This window comes from Lissotriton vulgaris, chromosome 3_2 (genome assembly GCF_964263255.1).
Source record: "Lissotriton vulgaris chromosome 3_2, aLisVul1.2, whole genome shotgun sequence".
NCBI classification, from domain to species: Eukaryota; Metazoa; Chordata; class Amphibia; order Caudata; family Salamandridae; genus Lissotriton; species Lissotriton vulgaris.
In genome coordinates this window covers 4,492,042-4,516,574 of record NC_141690.1, presented here as the reverse complement: position 1 = coordinate 4,516,574, position 24,533 = coordinate 4,492,042, and the positions used below count along the sequence as shown (strand labels likewise).

At 44.8% G+C, this 24,533-nt stretch overlaps 1 protein-coding gene across 1 annotated transcript in view; it reads left to right on the top strand.

The window, feature by feature from the left end:
- The window catches only part of CHRNA9 (cholinergic receptor nicotinic alpha 9 subunit), a 118,063-nt gene extending 93,754 nt beyond the window's left edge, over positions 1–24,309 (top strand). The window contains exons 4-5 of the mRNA XM_086964501.1: positions 20,917–21,449; positions 23,655–24,309. Of these exons, the coding sequence (XP_086820627.1) occupies positions 20,917–21,449; positions 23,655–24,247 (1,126 nt within the window). The 3' untranslated portion in view covers positions 24,248–24,309. The remainder of the gene's footprint in view (positions 1–20,916; positions 21,450–23,654) is intronic.
- The last annotated feature ends 224 nt before the right edge of the window (positions 24,310–24,533 follow it).

Sequence of the window (24,533 nt, the reverse complement as noted above, 5' to 3'; positions counted from 1 at the left end):
TGGATCCAGTGTACTTGGCAGTGCAAACATGAGGAGAAATCATATCAAGGAAAGAATGCTTTTAACTTAAGTAGACCATGCCATTATAACTCCCCTCCCCCTTTGGGGAGATTGCGGTCGCTCACTGCGTTCACTGTCTTAGGCAATTGCATGGGTTCATCTGGAGCCCTACCACTTTGAAACTTCACCAGCCGCCACTGGAGGTGTGCTCTTTGAGTGTGGACACCGTCGCCTGTAATTGCTGAACTTCAGTCCGTAAGGAGTCCAGGTCCCCCTCTGTGGTAGTAACTCAGTCCGCCACCTTCCGTAGGTCTAGGCGCAAATGATTTATATCCATGGCCATACCATCCATTTTTTATTCCAATGCCACTTGTGAGTCTCTAATGGCCTCCAGAATGTCAGCCTTGTCTTGGGCCGCCGATCCCTGTGGCAGTCCTTGGTCAGGGTCTGGTCTGACTCACTCCACCGAGGTTGGGCCCGGCACTGTGTACTGCATAATCTTGTTGGTTTGCCCTCCTCTGAGGGCCTATCTTTCCCCATCTCCAGTGGGGGCTCATCAAGGTTGGCTCTGGGGCCCTTCACCCCTTAACCACAGGCACAAGAATCTGTATCGGGCCTATCCGAGGCCAGAGGGTGCCTATGCAGGTCCCCCGCACCACCCTACGTCCAGGACAGCTGAACACCGCTTAAGTAACCGACCCTCAGTGCTCCTCGCACCAGGCCCTAAGGCAGCTGATGGTCGTCCACGGCCCAATGCTCAACAGGGACCAGCTTGCAGCCCCCCAGTTCTCCTCCGCAGGGGATTCCGGATGGCACCTCCACTGATCCGCGAAGCGAGTGCCCCCGCCGCCGACAGCCCTGGCGCCTTTGGTAATGTGACCCCAAGCGGGGGTCCACGCCCCACTTCACAGCAGTCTGGCCACGCGGACTGCACAGCGTCTTCAACGGTCCTCATAGGGAGGAACACAGCCTGAGCAGGCCTATACCGGGCCTCTTGAAGCCCCGGGCTCGCGTGAAGAGCGCTCCCGGATACAGGTTTGAGCTCCCCGGGTCCCCTTCTCAATGTGGCAAGGTTCTGGGCTCCAATCGGCTCTCCAGCTTAGGTCTCCGCAGCAGGGCCATGCCCCCGTCGTCGATGGCCGTCTTAGAAGGTATGGCTCAGGCGTCTTTGTTAATGGGACTCCCAGCAGGGGTTCGGACCCTACTTCCCATCAGTCCACGCACGCGGACCGCGCAGCGTCGTCACCGGCCCACACAGAGATGAACACAGTCTATGTGGGCCTATCACGGCCCTCCTGAGCCCCGTGGTCGCGTGGAACGCGCTCCCAGAGATCGGCTCATGTAGCAGCTAGCAAGTCGTCGCAGCTCCTCACCTCCAGACTTGAGCTCTCCGGGTCCCCCTCACAAGGCAGTACGGTTCCGGGCTTCGATTGGCTCCTCAGCGCAGGTCCCCGCAGCAGGGCCGAACCAGAGCGAACAGCAGGAAGGCTTATTGGCAGTCAGCTGAGGTCCGCGCCGCCATCTTGGGTAAAGAGTAACCGCTGCAGCTCCGGGGAAGAAAAGTTGTTTTCACAGTCCTCAGGCATTTGAAACAGCACCTGGCTGGGACTCCCGTGACCAGGGGTGGTTCTGACCCCGGTTTCAGCACAATGGGCACTATTCCGCCAGGATTTATGCAGGATTATGGCATACAGGGCAGGGGCTGCGCTAAATTGCGACTAGGTGGCCATGCCATCAGGCCACGCCTCCAGTAGGATTTGTTAAGTTAGCACAGCACTGTGTGAATAGGTCGGTCTGTTACCTGCACATCGCAGACTTACATCGTGCCTTGACCAATTATGTTTTTATTCTTCTCTTTTGGATAAAGTCTTCCCATTTAGGTGAGCAATAGTCACACCAATTTTTGAAGTTTCTATGATAATAAGTGCATCTTGTAAGCAAATTATTTTGTTTCTACACACGGCATTTTTCACAAGCCCGTAAATTAGTTAGACCAGAAACCATATTAGATACTTCTCTGAGTGTTACACTGTTTACCAAATTTCATTTTTCAAGTACAACATATTTTCTGTGTTTTCCTCAACCAATCCAGTTTGTCAGTATCCTCTCTGTAAGTGACATCCACCCAAAGACTCTTTTGAGGTTAACTTAAATATATATTCAGTACCCAACATGGAAACACCCAAGCAATGGTGGACATTAGCAAATCCACTTCAAAGTCCAATTGAGCTATTTCGATCAATGTATAGTTAGTTATATGTAGATTTTTAAGTACTTTTTGGGATGCATGGAGAAAATCAGTCAACTGATTTTAAAACTCCCTTTTAGCATGATCATTATTTCTTTGTATCTTAAAACATAATTTTAAGTAGATTTCAGAGCACATTGGGAGATTATACAATATTTTTTTATATAGCGCAATCTCTTAGTAGAATTGGCAAAGTTGAATTAATAATATTCATTAATATTTTACAGTTTGCCTCAAACCTTGTCATATTTTACCCACATCACGTGATAACTATTACTATACAGAGATGGATGTACCCACTGACTTTATAAAGCATAGCATTAGATGGAATGAAGACGTTTATGTGCCTGTTACTGCTATACCTGGCAACTAAAAACAAGCACTGGCGTTGCCAATAGGTCTCGCAGTAGGAAAGTTGGAGCTATTACAATTGCAAATAAAAATGCCTTTTATTTTAGTTTTCATTTTAAAAACATAAAGGGCTTTGTCATTTACAAAACCAATAGCTCCAACTTTCCTACTGCGAGACCTATTGGCAACGCCAGTGCTTGTTTATTTAGGTTTTGTTTTTTAAAACAGCGAAATTAATAGCTTTGTCATTTACAATGCCAATAGTTATAACTCTTGCAAATGTGACACCTATAGCATTTGTAATGCAATATGTGTTGTATTTACGTGACTTACATGTATTGATATTACAAATAACAATGTTTTTTTTATTTTTATAATTAATACTTAAATAAAAGTTATTGTAATTTATAATGGCAATAGCTTAAACTTTTGTAAATAACATTTGTGAAGATTATGTTCAGTGTATTTTATTGTGACGAAAATCCAAGAACATATGTCAAATATTAACATCTTTTTGTTACATTTGTAATAAAGCTTGAAACATTGAGAGAACATATTTGAACCAGTTGTTGTTGAATAGTTGCACAGATTGATGCTGTGGTGGAGTTCAGTGATGCTGTGGTGCCACAGAGTGATGCTGTGGTGGTGCTGAGTGATGCTGTATGCTATGCTATGTTTTGTTTTGCTATCCTATGTTTTGTTTTGCTATGCTATGCTGTTTTGTTATGCTATGCTGTTTTGCTACGCTATGCTATGTTTTGTTATGCTATGCGATGTTATGCTATGCTATGTTTTGTTGTGTTTTATTATGCTATGCTTTGTTTTGCTATGCTATGTTTTGTTGTGTTGGTATGCTATGCTGTGTTTTGCTACGCTATTATGTTTTGTTATGTTTTGTTCAGCCATGCTATGTTTTGTTTTGTTAAGCTATGCTGTTTTGTTGTGTTTTGTTATGCTATGTTTTGTTATGTTATGCTATGTTTTGTTATGTTATGCTATGTTTTGTTATGCTATGCTATGTTTTGTTATCCTATGCTTTGTTTTGTTATGCTATGCTATGCTTTGTTTTGCTATCCTATGCTTTGTTTTGGTATGCTATGTTTTGTTGTGTTTTGTTATGCTATGCTATGTTTTGTTGTGTTTTGCTATGCTATGCTTTGTTATGCTATGCTATGTTTTGTTATGCTATGCTTTGTTATGCCATGTTTTTTATGCTATGCTTTGTTGTGTTTTATTATGCTATGCTTTGTTTTGCTATGCTATGTTTTGTTAAGCTATGCTATGTTTTCCTGTGTTTGGTATGCTATGCTGTGTTTTGCTATGCTATTATATGTTTTGTTATGTTTTGTTAAGCCATGCTATGTTTTGTTGTGTTTTGTTATGCTATGTGTTGTTGTATTTTGTTATGCTATGTTTTGTTATGTTATGCTATGTTTTGTTATGCTATGCTATGTTTTGTTATGCTATGCTAAGCTTTGTTTCATGGAAAAACGTTGCATGCTAACTAAATGTTTAGCAAACAATATTAAACAATACATACACTGGGATAGGAGAAAACCTAAAAAAATAACCTGACCTGGTGTAATGTAGTTTGGTGCTCATGTAAGGCGCTCTGGTGTTTTTGTGCCTGTCGCGCTATTGCAAAAAAGTCTGGGTCGCATGAAGCTATTGACCACATATACATAACCATAACACAAAAGTATGAAGCATTCTGAGAGAGGGGAAGGTGCAAGGAAATGTAAATACGTTCACGATATAACCCGCGTGGTATTTCCACAGTATATACCCATATCCCTGGAGGGGAGTGAACGACGGGAGCAAGGGAAAGGACAGTGCACAGAATGCAATAATTAGAAGTTTATATGCACACCACCCAATATAAGAGTTGCTGAAAGGGGGCAGTAGAAAGCATAATCAATAGGATTGCAACTAAAAATACGCATGTAAGTAGTGAACCCCTCCTACCAATGGAGGAGGCGAACATGGCGGCTGGAGCTGTCACGAATGCATGTTCCACGTAAATGTGTAAATATGGTATGACAAGGCCATATTACGTCACACCCAAGAAGGCCAGAGGGGGAAAAACCGAGCATAATTATAAGCCATGTAATAATTAATAGGCTTGTAGGTAGGGAACGCCGAACGGGTGAACCACTCCTACCTAGGGAGGGGGCTAACGTGGCCGATGGAAGTATCGCGAATGAATGTACCATTAATAAGTAAATATGGCATTACGAGGCTATATTAAGTCATAATGGACTAGGATGGCAAACAAGGCCATCTTAAGCCATGCACGAGGCCAGCAGGGGTAGATGAGAAGACGAATCGGGCAAATACAAAATGATGTATTATGTTCCTTCGCTTTATGGTAAATTGTGCCACACCTTAACACGCTGTTTTTTTGTTGCTATAGGAATTATTTTTAACTTTTTATGAAGAGCGTTTGTAAAAGTGAAATGTAAATATCGTTTCATTAGTCTTTGGGAAGCTGTGATCATAAACAGATAAAAAAAATAAAAGCTTAAAGGAAGCGCGAGCCCAGCTTTAACATTGCCACCGCATCCATAAGTGAACCCACGGCGACCGGGCGCAAAGTTTGGAAACCACGGGAGAGGGGTCTGTCGGAGGAAGAGGAGCATGCCAGTGGGCAACACGGGTAGCTGCGGGGTGACTCCGAGAACCGATGGCCGGCTTGTCGCGGGGACACCGGCAGAGGGCTCAACTGGACACCGTCAGCACAGAGTGGACTGACGACAGAGTGGGCATCTGGCTGTTATTTCTATATGTATTACCCGTAAGTAGCGCCTGGCAAGGCATCGAAGCGCATTCGGTGTCCGGGTATGACATGTGCTTCATGTGTATGATGCCCCCATCTAGCTCCCAATATGTCTGAGGCACGTAAAATATACCCATGACGAGGTCAGCATCAGTGCACCGCCGAGAAGCCTTGGGCGAGGTGACTTCACAGCGCGCCGGCACTTCATATTCGACTTTAACCTCGAATTGAGTGTTCGAGTTTACAGTTGCGCCCTCCACGTGTTGTCACACAAAAGCCTGTGAATTCTACATCCGACACCCACTGTCTCTGCCCCATATGCTGCATTCTTTAGGTCAAAGACACGGAGTTAGGGTGAAATCATTCATAAAACCTAGAAGCACTCCAACGCCTTATGGTTAAGCCGAGGGCACTCCACCGAATCCTGCAGCCTAACGCTTTATTCTGGAACTTATCATACATAACCTCAGGAAGTGACCCTGCCTAGCAACAGCTCTTCTCTCTGAACAGCGCACGCAGCAAACACTGACAGTCCCGTTGCGAAACCGCCCTCCCCCACTACCTGAGGTGCGGCCCGCATTGCACGCCCTGCCCAAAACACGACCTGCAGCTTTATGCCCTGGCTGGCAAGCTGATCACACAGCGTGGAAAACTCACAGGGCTGCGCATTGACCAGTGTAAGTGGATACGGGGGCAGGGAACACGATGTTGTCCTGGAGTCCTCAACACTCCACCCCAATCTGTTTCTAGGCACTCAAAAATTGCCTATTATAGTATTTACACAAGCGCTACTAAATTATTTGCTTGAGGGCTTCCCTTCCCCTGAAAAGTCATATTTGTATAAAAATTGCATCAGCGTACTATTAATGGTAAATGTTGGTGTTTCTCGTCTGTGGTCACAAGATTGATTTCTACTCACTGTGCGAGGTGCTTTGTTATCTGTTAGGCACAGGGAGATTAAGTGATTTCCCCCGAATTACAGGATGTTGAGCGTGCCTTCGAGACGTGGGCAATATCTGCAATTTAAGTATCTTACATGCCTGTCCCAATATTTGTTCTGCAAGTGCTGTATAAATAACTTCAGAGCGCTATATAATTTCCCCTCGTTTCTTGGTAAAAGAAGATTGGGCTGCTCGCCGTCAGTAGCCTCTAAGCATGTTGGCTCTTCATAAATAGCGTCATTCCAATGATGAACGTTGGTGTCCGCGCCTACGTCTTTTCTTAGACGAGATAAGCCTGTTAATGAGGGGAAAGAGAAGGTCTGATGCTCCGATGCGAGGCACAGCAAATGGTGGTGTGTGACATGGCTGATAAGCAATTGGGGGGAGAAGTGAGGCCAGCGCGGGGTGCATCAGGGGGCGGAGCGGATCGCTTTGAAGCAGCTCACGGCCTGGCGACTGTGAAAAAAAAGCAATTAGGGGGGAGGAGAAGGGAGCTGGGGGAGGCTGATGGCTTTGAGGTGGGGAAATGCTTGTGGTTGTGGTCACGTGATTTCAAATGAACTGTTAAAAAACTGCATTTCAATCCGGATGGTTTAACTTTGTGGTTTCACCACTATAGGTCTTTCTACGAGACCTAAAAAGGCTTGGTCAAGAAAGCTGAAACCTAGGGAAGTTTCACTCTGCAGCTGCCTTGAGAAGGTTGGGTATCACCTTTCAGTCTAATACTTGATTATCTCTCTCCTTACCACCTGTAAATCTTTCATAAAGGCCATTACCTATCAGAAGATTGTGTAATTCAAGTCTAGCTCTGCTACGTGAGCTCTTTAACTGTTCAATTTGATGCAATTGAAATTTATTCTTTTGGTCTGGAATTAGCCACTACCTTATGATGTCACTAACATGTTATGTATAATTTACTAAGTTATTGGGGTTTTCAGCCAGCCCTCTTCATTCAATGGACTGTTATTTTGTTATTCACATGTTTGTTTTCATCATGGGGTAATGGGTCAGCCCACTTTAGTCCTTGATTAACTTCACTGTGAGTGATGACATTCTGCTCTTTCACAAGTAGTTGCCTTCGGTGCTGTGTGCTATGAACTATGGCCATGAGTCCTTACCAGACCAAACACTATTTTTGATTTCAATGAATTGCTTTTAGATTGACAAGTGTTCTCTAGCTTTCTCTACATAAAGGCATGCAAAAACCAGGACACGACAAAACAAGCATTGAGGATGCCAAAAGGTTGACCCCCAATACCAGACCTATTGGCTTTGCCAATGCATTTTTGAAGTGAAGACATTACTGTAGGGAAGCCGAATTCCCCTTTCCTAGAGGACTGTGTTGGAATAAACAAATTACGTCATGCCAATGAGTGCTTTCTTGGAGCGTGCACTACGGTGAACATGATAACTTAATTGAAAATTAAACTCTCTTATCCAGTTATGTGTCTCTATCAATTGTCAACATTAGGCATTATAAAATGTTCATTTGTTTGATGATCTCAGGTGAGGTTTTGAGATCTATTATGGCATCATTCATCGGATGGCCCCCTTAAATACAGCATCTGTGAACACAACATCTCTTATCAGTAAGCAGAAGTTTCTAAAAGAGTTCTCATGACACCAAGGAAGCAGCGCCTCATTGATGACTTAAGAATTTTCCAAAGAGGCTTCATTATATTCTTATAGAGACAACACAAAAAGTTCCTCAGAAGCCTAGAAAAGTGGACTTTTACGGATATTAAGAATGTCTCTCTTTTCAAAACAATATTTAAATCTGAGTTCATAGGCATGATAAATTGCTTTTTGTTCTTTTCCAAACTGGATAATCTCAACAAGTATATTTTAAACACAAAAAAATATATTCTCTTTAAGATATTTTGGGCCTGATTTAAAACTTGAAGGACTGCTTATTCCATCACTAATGTGACAGGTATTCCATTCGCCTTACAACAAACGCATTATATCCTCTGGTACTTGTAATAAAGCTGACAAGATGTCTATAAAATAACATGCCAAACTCTAAATCAGACCCTTTGTTTTTTGTTTAGTTTTGTTTTTAACAGAAAATGTAGCAGAGGCAATTTATTAATTAGCCTACGTTGACACATATAGAAATCTTATTTGACATATGAAGGAAAACAAATAAGCCCCCAAGACTCTATTGTCAGCTAATTAACTGGAACTGGGCTACTTTTTAATCGATGGCCTTTAGATTTCCTGGATACATAGACTCTGTGATTCTAGAACGTTTATATGATAGATCTGCACTATGTGATAGCAAGCAGTTGAATCTTTATTTCCTAAAAGTGAATAGAGCAGGACTATAACAATAGTTCTCTCTTCACAACAATGTATGTTATATATGTTTTTCTATAAGCCATGAGAGCAATAGTGTGTTGTATATTTAACCCCTTCCATGCTGGGCCGTTTCCGCCGCTGTGCGGTAAACAAAAGAACAGGGCGGGGCCGTGACGAACCCCAGCCTTCATCAGCACACGAGCGTCGCAGAGCGTGACGGCTGGGGTTCGTCACCAGCATGGAAGGGGTTAACCAAAAGGCTAACATCACAGTGCCATTGGCGTATATGGGAAGGTTTCCCTTATCCAAGTATATATTAAAGTTCATATACCCCAATTGAAACTTGTCACATATGCTTCAGAGTAAGAGGCAAGTAACAGTCTACTGATCAACAAATAATTTAATGTTAAGGCATACCATTTACTGCAAAGGATAAGGATTTGGATAACATGATCAAAACAAGGAAAACAGTGTTACTCTAGCAAGTCTCCTAGCCCATAAAAAAACTTTCTGTTAAAGATCGCTTTATCATCTAGTTTATTCAATTCTGCTTGCGGATCTGGTGGAATTTTGGTGACTCCATGTTGGCAACCCCTAGTACAATTTCCAATCACTAAGAAGACATCTGGAGAGACTGTTCAAACTTGGACGGTCGCTAATGGTCGCAACAGTTTGCGATCAGAAGACTGCCACTCGAGTAGAAAATCTATTCGAACAGCAGCGAAATCAACCTGAGTAGCTGGCGGTATCTGGTGCACCACGTGGTGCCATTTGCATGAATTTTTCTGCCCAGAATGTGTTTCCGGCTCTAAATCACAGCATGAGCAGGGCAATGTGTCTATTTCCACCCATTGGTGGAACTCTGCAGAATCTCATGGAGTTTTGTAATTCAGGAGAGTCAAAATCTGCAAGTTTCTCCCACCTCTACTTTGGCTTTTAGCGGTCCCATTTATCGATCATTTCTTCATTTGCTCAGGCCATATAACTCTTTATTCATTTGCAATAGCCGACTCATTTATTTTCATTAATATACAATACCGCACAATACAATTAGCATGTGTTTTGACAGTATGCTTATAGTTAATAATTTTGTAATTCATTTAAATAGATGGTGCTTAGGAGAAAACAAGAAAGCTTCAAGTTTTTGCATTAGTACGGAAGAGAATTCTCATGTTATTTATCTCACCTTGCATCACAATCATGAGGTTTAGTTTTATCAAAATGAAAGACTTGAAAAGTACAGTTCACAGTCCTCTCTGTTAGAGGAAGGGAGTGAGATTTTGACAACATTTCAGGCCCAAGAACAGCAGCATGGCTCCGAGTAGAGCCATCCAAGTCCATCTTGGCATTTTATCACAGAACATTTCTTCTGGTACAGACATAACTCAGTCTTGTCTTGCAGACAGAAATGCATAACATAAATGAAGTACAAGTAAGAATATGTGTTGATGTATTGAAAATGTTTGATGCACAGAATTATTTAAAAAAAAAATAATTGCATTTGTGAAACACAAAAAAAAGAAAAATAACAATGACATTCAGCAAGACAATCAGTAATCGTCATGCGGTCTACAGGTCATAGAGCTATGGCCAGCCATAGCGGATACAGCACATGTCGGATAAACTCAATAGCAGTACATTACACTGTTATCATGTTTGGTCAACAAATAATGTCCCAAATTCAAACTCTGGTGTATTTGTTAATTTCACCCTTGAGGCGGAAGCCGGGGGTTCTCTGTGCTCTTTGCACTCTCTGGTAATTCATTTGAATTGTGCGCTTGTTATTGATTCAAAAATAACGAATTTTAAAATTTGTAAATATTTTAACTAGCAGATCTTAAATTGAGCACCTACCTTGGCGCAAGATTTGCGTCGCCCAAGGCTGCTTCCCTACCTGCCTAGCTGACATAGCGCCGCCGCTACCAGGCGCTAGTCACTTACTTTAGCCACTTTAGTCGCCATCTTGGGCAGGGGAAGGCTGGCGGTCTAGCTGGTCGCTTCTCCCGCCCTCCCAGGATACAAAAAGGTGCCTCCCTCCCTTCTCGAGGTATTTGTTAATTTCACCCTTGAGGCGGAAGCCGGGGGTTCTCTGTGCTCTTTGCACTCTCTGGTAATTCATTTGAATTGTGCGCTTGTTATTGATTCAAAAATAACGAAGTTTAAAATTTGTAAATATTTTAACTAGCAGATCTTAAATTGAGCCCCTACCTTGGCGCGAGATTTGCGTCGCCCAAGGCTGCTTCCCTACCTGCCTAGCTGACATAGCGCCGCCGCTAGTCACTTACTTTAGCCACTTTAGTCGCCATCTTGGGCAGGGGAAGGCTGGCGATCTAGCTGGTCGCTTCTCCCACCCTCCTCCCACCCCTGAACATGGATAAAAACACAAGACTCACCCGTCCGCGCAGCGGGCGGGCGCAGCGGGCACGCCGGCGGCGCGCCGAAGGCCGGGCCGAGGGCCAGTCCCCCTGGTCTCCCGAGTCCCCCTGGCCCAGATTCATCTAGACCATATACGTCCAACATGCTCAGGCTTTTACGACCCCCTCAACATCAGTCATGTCTTGTACTGGATCTGCTGTTACTTGCTGTGGACTCTCCCCAAATCTGTCCCTGTTGTCAAACACAGATTCCCTCCTACCTCAACTCCTCCCCTCCCACCAATTCCAAGTCCTACTCACCCAAATCCTTCTCACTTGCCCTCATAAATGTCCGTTCGTTCGGGAAACACCGACAGGACATAGCTGACCTGATGGAGGACAACAACTTAGATATGCTATTTATGACAGAAACCTGGATGGACAGTTCGTCCGAGCCAGATATATTAATTGCAGTCCCTAAAGGCTTCTCCATCCACAGACTGGACAGACAACGCAGGAAAGGTGGTGGGATTGCCTTCATTGTACGTGACACTTTCACTGTCAGAACCAATATGATCCCTCTACCATCCTGTGAAGCCCTGCAATTCTCTGTCAAGTTGACCCCCTCCTATAATTTTAAAGGGATCCTTTTGTATCGTCCACCGGGATCAAGAACTGGATTTATCTATGACCTTAGGTCCATTTTGGAATCATCCGCTCTCGACAGTTCCTTCACTGTCCTCGGTGATTTTAATTTTAATTTTGATAAAATGGAGGACAAAGACACTGCCGTGTTCCTAGGGGATATGACCCCTTTTGGTTTACCTCTTCTGGTCAAATCATCCACGTATGATGGGGGCCATACACTGGACGGTATCTTCACTAATTCACAAAATGTACATGTCTCTCAAATTCTCCCTGTCACTTAGTCAGACCACCATGTTATCATGGCGTCATTAACCACTCATCATACAGCTGCTTCCTTACTCCCCTTCAACACCCATCAGGCATTCCAGGCGTGGAACGACATTGATAGCTCCAGCCTGGCAACTTCTTTAATCATTTCTACCCCTTCTCTATCAACCGACCCTAATATCGCTACCACTCAATTCTATGAGTGGGTGGGTTCAGCGGCATCCTCGCTGGTTCTGGTTAAACAACGGTCGCGCAATAGATCCACTCCATCGGCCCCTTGGTATTCCGCAGCCTTAAGAAAACAAAAACAACAGTGCAGGAATAGGGAGAGGCACTGGCGGAAAGACTACTCAGAGGAGGCTAAAATAAAATATAAAGAAACGGTTGCCAAATATAAAACCATGATTGATGAGGCCAAGAAAATATTCTTTAGTCATAGAATTGAGATAGCCAAAAATTCCAATAAAGCCCTGTATGAAACCGCTAAGCAGTTAGCCGGCTACTCCCCCAATCTGACTCCACCCCCCTCACAACCCCTTTGTGATGCATTAGCGAGTTTCTTCTTTAGTAAAGTCAACGATATTTATTCTGCCTTTGCCAAAAATGCCAAAAGTCCCTCTAACATGTTGACCGACATACATACTGGACCTATTCTCTCTCAATTCGCAGAAATTTCCAGTTCTCAGGTCATGGATATAATATCCACCATCAGATCAGGTTCGGCACTTGACCCATGTCCATTCAAAGTACTACTGCCGGTCATTGAAGTGGTTCTCCCTGCTATTTCTTCCATATGCAATGCTATGTTTAGCACAGGTATCTACCCTGATAGCTTAAAAAAAAACCTTATTAAACCACTCCTAAAGAAACCACACCTTGATATGGACGAACCTAAGAGCTACCGGCCTATTGCCAGCCTACCAGTTTTGGCTAAAATAGCAGAAAAAGCTCTGAATAAACAGCTCTCCACCTTTTTAGAGCAACATCATTTACTTGATGAAACCTAGTTTGGCTTCCGCCAATTCCATGGGACGGAGACGGCTCTGATTAAAGCAGCGGATGACATCAGATCCATACGTGACGCTGGGGGCACAGCAGTCTTGATACTGCTTGATTTATCAGCAGCCTTCGACACGGTTGATCACGCTACTTTGATCGACCGTGTCGAAAACATGGGTGTTCAAAGGAATGCCAGCAAACTTCTGGCTTCTTTTCTGGCCGACAGAACCCAGGTAGTCACAATGGGACCCTTCCACTCGTCCACCTTGTCTCTGCCATGTGGAGTACCTCAAGGCTCATCCCTAAGTCCGACACTTTTTAACATCTACGTGTCGGACTTAGCCAATGTCATTCGGGCTTATGGGATGAGCCTTACATCCTATGCAGATGACACACAGCTGGTCCTAGCCATCAAGAACAATGGCCATAAAATAGCGGACAATCTTAAATCAGGCATGGTAGCAATTGGGAGTTGGATGGCCTCCAATTGTTTAAAGTTAAACTCCGATAAGACGGAAGTACTCATCTTTGGACCGCTAACTCCTGAGTGGTCGTCCAATTGGTGGCCATCTTCACTAGGCCCCCCTCCCGAGCCTGTTAGCAAGGTGAGGAATCTGGGTGTAATTTTTGATGACCGCCTCACCTTTCACCCACATGCCAACCAGATCACTTCCTCAGCCTTCTACAAATTGAAACTCATTAAAAAAAATCCTCCCTTTTCTTCCAGACACAGCTGGTAAAACCCTGGTCACTTCCCTTGTGCTGTCCACTTTGGACTATTGCAATGCTTTATTCCTCAATGCACAAGAAGGAGTCTTAAACAAACTGCAAATAATACAGAACTCAGCTGCCAGGCTTTTGGGAAAAATTCCCAAACATCAATCTGCCTCGAATACCATCAGAGAGTTACACTGGCTATCCATCAGAAACAGAATAAAGTTTAAGACTCTATGCATTGTGTATAAGGCACTGCATAATCTAGGACCAGCCTATCTCGTCCACAATCTGATTCCCTATCGCCCGTCTAGAACACTACGTTCCTCAAGTCTAATTGATCTTGTGGTTCCCCGCACTAAAACTGTTTCATGGGGTGACAGAAGATTTCTGGTGTCAGCTCCAAAGCTGTGGAATACTTTTCCCCACTTGATCAAAGCCAGCCCTTCTCTCTGGTCTTTTCGTAAGCAACTCAAGACCTGGCTTTTTAATCAATAGATCCCGCTCCTGCCTCTTAGGGTAAATACTTCAGATACCTAGCACCGAGACGCCCACCGGCCTTTGTTTGCGCTTTAGAAATATCAAAAATAAAATAAATAAATAAATAAATAATATGTGGTGGGATCTCAGACTCTTGCTCCAGGGTGGGGCCTATATACCAGTTGTGCCTGCTAAAACTCATCTAATTCCACAGTATTTAGCCAGTCTACAAATGACTCCAAAAAACACAGGGGACGGGATCTCACTGGTAGCTGTTCCCTGTATGTCTCTAGTTGCGTTTTACAATGTGTGACACTAGTTATTCAATTTTTTTTAGTCGGCGGTCGCGACGCTCTCTAATGAATGGCGACTTGGCGTTTCGCCATGATTAGCAACATCGCAGTCAGCCTCTTGCGGTTGGGTGTAATATCAGTGTTGTCGCCCAGCAACGCCGCCAGCGGCGTACAAGGTAGCTTATGTCCAGTAATGCTTCTGTCGGTCTCTGTCTCCCACCCTGCTTTAGCCTCAGGGATGATTAGTGGGGATTCGCTCTGCGTTATATATCATATATGTGGGTGATCAGTTTGCGGCCGTGGTCGACCGCCAATACGTTTTCCAGAGTAGCCAGTGTCGGAGGGGGATATGGGAATGTGTTAAATCTACTCCTGCAAGAAGAACGCAGCTGGTAATATAGGAGCATGTCCGCTGCTGTTGGGGGAGTCTGTCCGCATATCTGCTCCATTGTCAAGAAGGTGTTTGCAGGAAAATGGTCCTTGCCTTTGCATACCTTAAGCTGTGTCACCCTCTCTCATGCCCTGCGCTCTCCCAGCAGGGGGAATCTGTGGGTGACTTGCTACCTGCATCGTAGAAGCATATAGTGTGTCTATCTTTTCTCTTTTGCGTAGTCCTGCCCAGGCCCAGCGCTGCGCATCCTCTGTGTCAACCTTCTCTCTTGCTGTCTTTTAAATGCTTGAAAAATGGCGTGGCCAGTGGCAGTGGTGCTGCTCTATCCATTTCTATAGCTACATGAGCTTGAAAGGGTGTAGGGTGTACCCAATAGTGAAGTAAGTGAGCCTGCGCGCTATAGGCATATAGTACAAAATCTGGTGCGGCCAGTCCCCCCTGGGATTGGGGTAGGGGATGTACCTCCCACGCAATCCTGGGTTGTTTCCCGACCCATACTAGTTCGATCATAAGGGATTGCAGTGTTTTGAAGAAGTGTGTCCTTAGTGGGATGGGGATATTAACAAAAAGGTAAAGTAGCTTGGGCAGTATGATCATTTTGGCCAGTGCTACGCGCCCTATCAATAAGAGGGGCAGTTTCTTCCATCTGTGTACCATTTCCGTGATCCAGTTAATAGTCCTGCCATCGTTTTCGGACGACAGCTCAGTCCGATTATTACTGAGTCAAATACCCAGATACCGTGTTGGACCTGTCGCCCAAGTGATGGGATACCCCGTCTCGAAGGGGCGAGTTCCGGAAGTTAAGGGAAATATGACAGAGTTGCTCCAATTTATTCGCACCCCGGAGTTCCCCATACCTGATCAGTTCCCTCGTCATAAGTGCCAGATTTTCCCTGTGGCCGGTCATGTAAAGTGTGATGTCCTCAGCGTAGAGGGAGATCAACAAGCCACGTGAGGTAAACCCTATACTGCGGTGTGCGAGATGTTGTCGAATACCGGCTGTCAGTGACTCTGTGGCGATGGCAAAAAGAAGGGGCAAAAGTGGACAGCCTTGATTTGTGCCCCAGGTTATGTGGAAGAGTTCAGAGACCAGTCCGTTCACTCTAACTCGCGCCATGGGCATTGTGTACGATAATTGTATCTGTTTAATAAAAATGGGGCTAAGACCTTTTCAATGTAGCAGAGGAAAGAGGAAACTCCACTCCAGGGAGTCGAATGCCTTAGTGGCATCAAGCAGGGCTGCAATTGCAGGGACGTGTGGTCCTAAATAGTGCAATAAAGCAAATACTTGCCAGAGATTGTGAGATGTCAGCCGTCCTGGTATGAAACCGATTGGTCTGGTAAAACTTTTCGGGTAAGCAAAAGTTACATTCAGGTAGCTAAAAGTTTGGAAATATTTTTACATCTATAATTATTAACGAAATTGGGCGATAGGAGTCACGGTGGGTGGGGTCTTTATCTGGCTTTAAATTGTTATAATAAGAGCTTCTCTCATCGAAGGAGGAAATTGTCCCACTTCCATGGCTTCGTGGTACACCGCCAGAATGCGAGGAGCTAGAATCTCCACATATTCCTTATCAAATTGGGCTGTCAGGCCGTCAGGGCCAGGGGCTTTATCGGCTGGCATTCCCCCTATTGTTTGTTTGATATTCTCTACTGTAGAGGGCATATCCATGTATTCTTGGGCTCTTTCAAACCACACCAGTGCTATGGAGTCCAAATATTCATTCAATAAGGTATCCGTCAAGCCGGTATCAATTGTGCATAAAAACTGAGCATTTTATCAAGGCTGGCTGGTGGAGAGCGGATTGGCTCCCACTCCGCGTTAGATAATTCAGTTATGATTGGGCAGCCCCTGGTTTTACGTAGGAGATTGGCCAGTGTCTTGCTCGGTCTGTCCCCTTCTCCATATCTACAGGCTGTGGCCTGTTTGTGTGAAAATGTGAGTTCCCGTTCAGCCTCCTCTTGGTGGGACATGAGTGCATTGCATATCTTAGCCAATAGAGAGGGTGTTGAGGTTGTGCAATATTGTTCTTCCAGATCATGTAATTTCTTTTCAATCTGGTGTGTAATGCAGGTACCCTCCCTCAACGTGGGATGAAGTGCCCGCCAGGGTCAGATAGGTCATAGTCTTTTATTGTACTACATAATATTGTTGTTGCATGGGGGTGATGGGGACTGTGCTGTGCCTTCCCTATCCATGTGAGGGGAGAGCGTGATGTTGAAGTCCCCACCCCAGAGTAGTGCAGCGTCTCCCATAGACTGGATTTTGTGCCAAAGGTGTTGAGAGAAAATGGGATTCTCAATATTCGGCCCATAGACGTTAGCTATAATCAGCGGGTGGTGATATAATGTACCTTTTAAGAGGAGAAATCGTCCCTCTGGATCCTTAATCGTTTGGTGCGTCTGCCAGGGGACCCCTTTACGAATGATAATTACCACCCTGTCTGGAATAGTTAGAGTAGCCCGCACTATGGACTTCAATCCAGCGAGCAGCAGACAGTCTTGTGCCTGCCACCTCTAGGAGGTGAGTCTCTTGTTGGAGGTCAATATCAATTTGGTGTCCAGATAAGTAAGATTGCACAAGCCTGGATTTTCGGTGGTCATTCAGACCCCTAACATTCAAAGTAAAGTATGTGAGTTTAGACAGGCAGCTGTAACGGCAATTCTAAGGTCATAGCAGATGTGTCCCTGTCTGGTTCATTCCCCCACTTTGTCCTCCTTCTCGCATGGAATTCACTATCTGTCATACGTGTATGTCTGCATATTGCTGTGTTTAGTCGCCGCTGACTGTGAATGAAATCATATAATTCCATGACTGTATTGTCTTGCATCAAACAACAACAAACAATAACTCCCCACCCACACCAACCCCCCAATCAGGTTGTGCATCCCTTAATGAACATCTTCCTTAGTGAGGGAACCCGTAGAACTTCATAGAACAGGGAATCATCCCTCAGGGGGCGCGTGTTTGCCAGCTAACAGCCCTGTCAATCTTGGACAGGGTGGCAGAGCGTATATGGACGGCTCTGGCATACATTGTTAACAACAGTGGCTCCCCCGGAACCATAACATACATTTCCCCAAGGCGTACATGTTATCAGTCATTGTCACTCATCTGGTTGTTAGGATTGTGTAAAGCCTCCGCTTTTTGTTGTCGGTTCTTCTTGGCATGCTGTTTCGCGAACTTCAAGGCAGCGTTAGCGTCTGTGAAAAACAGAGGCTTTTCTCCGGTTTGAACTCTCAATTTGACTGTGTACATCCTAGCATATTTCGTACCAGTCTTTTGAAGCAGTTTTTTGGCCGATGTGAATTCTCGTCTTGCAGTCTGACTGCCTGGGTAAAATCTGGGTAAAGCGCAATTCTGTTGCCCTGATATTGAACGTCCCCTTTCTCTCTGGCGGATCTCAACACTGTGTCCCTGTAGTTAAGCAGGCAGGCAATGATTGGTCTTGGGGGGGGGGGGGTGCTCCTGGAGCTGGTCTGGGACCCAAGGTGCGATGCGCTCGTTCTACTAAGAACATCGGGGTGAAGTCGGCCGCACAGGTCCCGGAGCAGGTCTTCTACATATCGTGCCATGTTTTGGATATTTGTCGATTCCGGAATCCCCTTGATACAGATGTTGTTTTTCCTAGGCCTCGCCTCCAAATCTTCATTGCGTACCTTAATCACTTCAAGTACTCTCTCCATGCGGAGTTTACTTCCACATGACGTTTCTTGACAATCCTCCGAGTCTCATTGTTCCAGCGTGTCTATTCGACTTTCATGCTTCATGTGATCCATTTGTTCTGCCATGTTGTCTAATTTGGTATCAATGGTTTTCAAGCTGCCACGCACCTCGCACAGCATTGCTCAGATGTCATTGTCTGGATCTGAGTCCATTTGGGTCTCGGGGACTACTGTGAGCGAAGGAGTTAGAGGTTCCTGAAGGCGTGTTGATCTTTTCTCAAAGGTGAGTTTCGATTGTTTGTTCTCGGCCTTCCCCATAATGATAGACAGTTTTTATCCCCTCCCTCTCGCTGCTCCTGTTTCACTGAGGTTACGCTTTGCTCCCATCAAGTGTGGTATAGGGTAGTCTTAGGTGTGGGTAAGTTGCTCTGTATTGCAATGCTGCAGAGTCACACCACTGGTAGTGTACCCATTGTTACTACAGTTCGGGTGGGTTGGCCTGTGTCTCAAGGGTGGCCCTGCGCGTCGTCCGGCCAGGGCCAAACAGGGCTTGCTGCAGTCGCTGCTGTTTCTGGAGGGCAGGCAGTTGTTGTGCCATTGGTTGTGTCGCAGGATACCCACAGTAAGTCTCTGTGTCGCTCCGGCTTCACCCCAAACAGCTTCTCATGCAGGTTGTATGGGCTGTTATGGCCTTCCTCAGCTCAACCCCTTCCCGGCATCTGCTAAGCTACTGCTCTAATGTGGCTAGTGTGGACTTTAGAATTGTTCACTCCTACCGTCTTATTACCAGTGCTGTGGTGTACTAGGGTGGGGCCAATTGTGGCGAGTCTCTCTAGGGCATCTGCCCAGTATGGACCGTATACCCTGTGTTGTGTTATCCAGAGGGAGGGCCTCTTCCCTGCTGTCACCTCTCCTCTGTCACCGTGAATTGTCCAGGCTAGGCCCGCTCCATTTTATGACCATCACCGGTGTGGGACCTCAGGATGTTACAGTAAATCAGTCTCCCTCCGAGACTTGAGGCCCCCGGGAATGGGGTCTGCCTGTGGTGAGCGGAGGGGGGAGTACAGCGGGAGGTACTGCAGGCTCTCAGCAGGCAGCAGCTCTGGGGCTACGTTCATGCTGGTATCGCTCCTGCATGCTGTCCCAGCAGGGCTGCCCTCCGCGTCGGCGGCCCTCTTTCACCATGCCCGCTCTCATTCACCGGCCCCGCCACTCATGCCAGCCCGCTTCCGCCTGCCACGGGCCAACGCCGAACTAGTCGACCGCGGCGGGCGGGGGGGAGAACAGGGATTCTCCAGCCAGCGGGACTCCCCGCGGACGATGTTCGATGCCGGTTCTCTCAGCTCCCGAGCATGTTCAAGGGCGTCTCCGGCTGCAGGGGGTCGCCATCTTGGGTCAGGTCTTGCCACCGCTTGTGTTCCACGACCCTCTGTCACCGCGCTCCGTACGGCTCGCGTCCGGACTGCGCTTCCGAAGTGAACAGTTTATGCGGCAGTGTCGTAGGGTGGTCTCAGACTCACGTTGCCGGTGATCTCAGCTGCTGTGTGCCCCCGACGTGTCCGCCAGGCGCTATACAGGCCTATTTTGCCGCTTCTCATCGGATTTCTCGGTTTGGAGGTCCACAAGTTATTGCCAGAGGGTAAGTAGGGTATTTCTTAAACGTGGATTGTACGCCAGGCCTCGGATTTTATACGGATTATGTGCTCTGCCGGCAGAGCCACCTTATTATGCGGCCATCTTGCTGCTCGGCTTAGCCACGCCCCTTGATGCACAGAATTTAAGTATGTACAAATTCTTACAATGTATCACATTTAAAACTTTGCTGACTTTCATTAAAAAGGTTTTTTTCTTTTGCTTGCCCACAATTTTACTGAATGTTGCAATTATTTAATTTCATTTATCCAGCACTAAAACTGGCTTAAAAAAACGTATAAAAATAGTGGTGTGGATTTCTGGTGTGTGTGTATGTGTGTGTGTGTGTGTGTGTGTGTGCTTGTGGTTACCAGAACTCACAACAACAATAGAAATATATGCCTTATAGTCTCTGGCATTGCTATGAGCCTGATATGCAGCATCTCCAGGTAAGCTGAGGGACATGCAGGGGTCATACGTTGTCTGTGCCTTCGGCCCAGAATTAGAACATTGGCCATACCTACATTTGCCGAAGGGCCGCAAAGGGTCTACCACGTAGGGTTTACATAATGCTTATAAACACACAACACCTTCATGTGTGAAAGACAACTGAATCTAATATCCTATGCCTCTCACTATTTTTCACTCCCTATACATACATAGTTTTTATACTTTTGGTATTTTCCGGTATAGCACAATGATATTTCTCTAAATGTCCTAAGGTTGTCTAGACATTTCTCTGTCAATGCATTTTAATTGTATTTATCTCAAAAGTGTGAAAGTGTCATAACCAGGTTTTCAGTTCTAAAGCTTTTACTATTTTTTTTCTAAAAACTACTTTTCTTTTCCTAGGGCTGATGATGAATTCTCAGAACCAGTCAATACAAATGTGGTTTTGAGATATGATGGGAAAATTACATGGGATACACCTTCGATTACAAAGAGCTCCTGTGTTTTGGATGTGTCATATTTCCCCTTTGACAGTCAACAATGTAACCTCACCTTTGGATCCTGGACCTACAATGGCAACCAAGTAGACATCATCAATGCACTGGACCATGGAGATCTTTCTGACTTTGTGGAAAATGTGGAGTGGGAAATGCATGGGATGCCCGCCGTCAAGAATGTCATCACCTATGGCTGCTGTTCAGAGCCCTACCCGGATGTCACATTCACTTTGATTTTAAAACGGAGATCAATTTTCTATATATTCAACCTGCTGGTACCTTGTGTGATGATTTCATTCTTGGCCCCTCTGGGATTCTACCTCCCAGCCGACTCAGGCGAAAAAGTATCTCTGGGTGTAACCGTTCTCCTTGCATTGACGGTTTTCCAATTAATGGTTGCGGAGAGTATGCCACCCTCGGAGAATGTGCCACTTATTGGTAAGTGGTGTGTACTATTATTGGGAGCCATGGATGCAGGATTTAACTAGATCTGGGTCACAACATAAAATGCTATTATTTTCATAGAACTCTCTGGCCCAGAGGCGATTTTTCAATTCACAGAATAAGGAAAGAATCCAGCTAGCAGAGGAATATGTGCATGTTTTATTAGAAGTGGACATCTTATTAAGACAAGCAATGGAGTCCTCACAGTTAAGCACTCCAACATTCTGAAAACAGCGGGAGACTCAGGGCAAGAGCCGGTGGAAAGATGGGATGGAAAGAGAGTGCATGGTGTGTACCAAGTTATAATAAGTGGTAATGAAAGAAAACTGTACCCAACACATAGTATAATGTAATATATAACTTCTACTTTCTTATACAGAAGTTAAAACAGAAAAAAACATTTATGATAGCCTTTGTGCCACCCCATATCTTGCCTGGCTTTCTTTTACAGACCTATGAACATGTCTTGTAAGCAGGCACAATTGCATGACCATTGATTGACATTACCTTCCAATATCATGCAAACTTTGGACAGCCTAATCCATGTTCTTAGGCTGTCCAGCTTTGAGTTTTACTACATCACATCTTATTTCTATAATTCACAAGTTTTTTGTAAACAAGGGATGTTGTTTTCTTCATGCACCACAGGTTTTTTTCTTTGCACCAACTTGCAACCAACCAAACTTTCTTTTATATTCTTTCTGAATAGTACTTACTTTATCCATAACTGTAAGAAATATGGATTTTGGTTGAGAGGGTGAAACCCATCTTATGCAGCATACATGGATAAAATCACAAGCAAACCCCAAATTAACTTGTGGTCAACCCTCTGGTAGCTTGGCCCAGAGCAGTCAGGCTTAACTTAGCGGCAACATTTAAAGCATGTTTGCAGCACTTCAAACAGTAATAAAGTGAGAACACCACACAAGAGTCCCACACCAAATTGGAATAATGAGTACATTTTAATAAATAAAACAAGATCAAAACAACAAAAATCCAATCAGTAGAACTGGGATATATTTCAGTGAAGATAGCACCAATAAGCACAACGTGCCATCTGTGGTTAAGTGGTTGCACTAGACTGGGACAAAGTCACAAGTTCAGGTGAACTGTGATGAAGTGCAGGCCGGCTGCAGGGAACCAGTTAGGCCAGCTGAACAAGAGTATTGTAAGTAATGGTTGCAGAGCGATGCAGTCTTTGTGTTCAGTTACACTGGCTGGTGTCAAGAAACTGTTGATATGGAGCTTGCTGGTAAAGCCATGGTGCTCATGACGACTTGGGTTGATCTGCAATGCGTGGAGCTGGTCCGGTTATCCCAGTCGAGATATATTGCGCTGGGTTAGGCTGGCAGAGACACGAGGCGATGCATGGTCCGGCGTTGGAACTGCGGGGAGCTACAGGCCCTATCCTGGGTGACTTATAAGTTTTGAAAATGAAGGTTTAGGCCTGACCCTATTTTTTGGGGAAAAGGCTCCCTTGAACTAATGAGCTGATGAGCTCTAGCTGATGGACCTGTGCCCAGTGAACAGTACAAAGGCCTAAGAAGTCTTTGGACAGCATTTCTAGCACCCCCAAAACGATGTGTTGCTCTCTACTGAAGAAGGACAACTATCCTAAAGCACAATTCTAGAGATACACTGTACTGACCGCACCAACAAGGGTGAAAAATGAAAAATTGTCACTGAAGTAACTGTTATGTGTGTGTGTGTGTGTCTCTGTGTGTCTCTGTGTGTGTGTGTGTGTGCGTGTGTGGGTGTGTGTGTGTATATATATATATATATAATATGTAGTCGATGGGCTGCAATAATAACAACAAACAATATTGTCAAATTTGAGAAAAGATGACTTATGTACATACTGAAAGCAATACAAAATATCTTAAAACATGAATCTCATAATCGGTTACCAATTCATTTCTTTCATAAAACCTACTACAATATGATCTAACGTATACAGATGGTATTGCCTTCAACATATAGACTGATGTTTTGAAATTCCTAGACTGGCAACCTGTGTGGTACAATTAATAAACCTCAAATGTAGTTTTCTATCTATGCATATTGCTTCAAAAGGTACAGGGTGGCAGCACAATATAAACAAGTTAAAAAAGGATTTATCTCATTGATTGCAACATATTGATTGCTTTTCGTTAGGGTCCCTATAAATGACCAGTACTTTTCTCTGTTTACATTTCACAGGTAAATATTACATAGCAACCATGACAATGATCACCGCATCCACTGCGCTCACCATCATTATCATGAACATCCACCACTGTGGGGCAGAAGCTAAACCTGTGCCCCAGTGGGCCAGGGTGGTGATACTGGACTACATGTCGAAGATCTTCTTTGTGTATGATGTGGGTGAGAATTGTACTGGCCCACCAAACAGAAGAGAGCATGAGTGCAATCTGAACAGCGATGGCTCTAAACCTTACGAAAAAGCCTCCAATGGGCATGATTCCTACAAAGGCGCGAAGAGGCAACTGCCCAAAAATGAAGACTGTGTCTGCGATATTGTCATCCAGAAGGAGCAAAATGGACATCTGGATGGCATTCCAGGGGCGCTGGGTGGAAGCCTAGAGAGAGTCGATGCTTACTGCTGCCCGCATTATGAAATATTAACAAGGAATATTGAGTATATCACAAATTGCTTTAGGGAACACAGAGCAACCACAATCAAAGGAATTGAGTGGAAAAAGGTGGCCAAGGTGATGGATAGGTTTTTCATGTGGGTGTTTTTCCTCATGGTATTTTTTATGAGTCTTTTGATCATTGCGAAGGCCGCCTGATGCCCTTTGAGTGACTGAAGTAAGATTTTGTTTCTGTTCAGCTCAATAAAGCTCTAAGTGTCCTCAGCTCTTCTCATTTTTTGTGTGTGAAGGCATTGGTGCCCGTTCAAGAACTTCTAAAAATTGCAAAGTGGGATGTTGACATTGATGGAGCAGAATCTACTTAAGAGTTTAGACCCACGTGTAACTGCAGATTATCTGCATGTTGAACGGAGCAAATTATCGTAGGTAGAACAGAATGAAGTTTACTCTAAAGGCCTCTTAGCTTTTTGCAATTTGGTGTGTT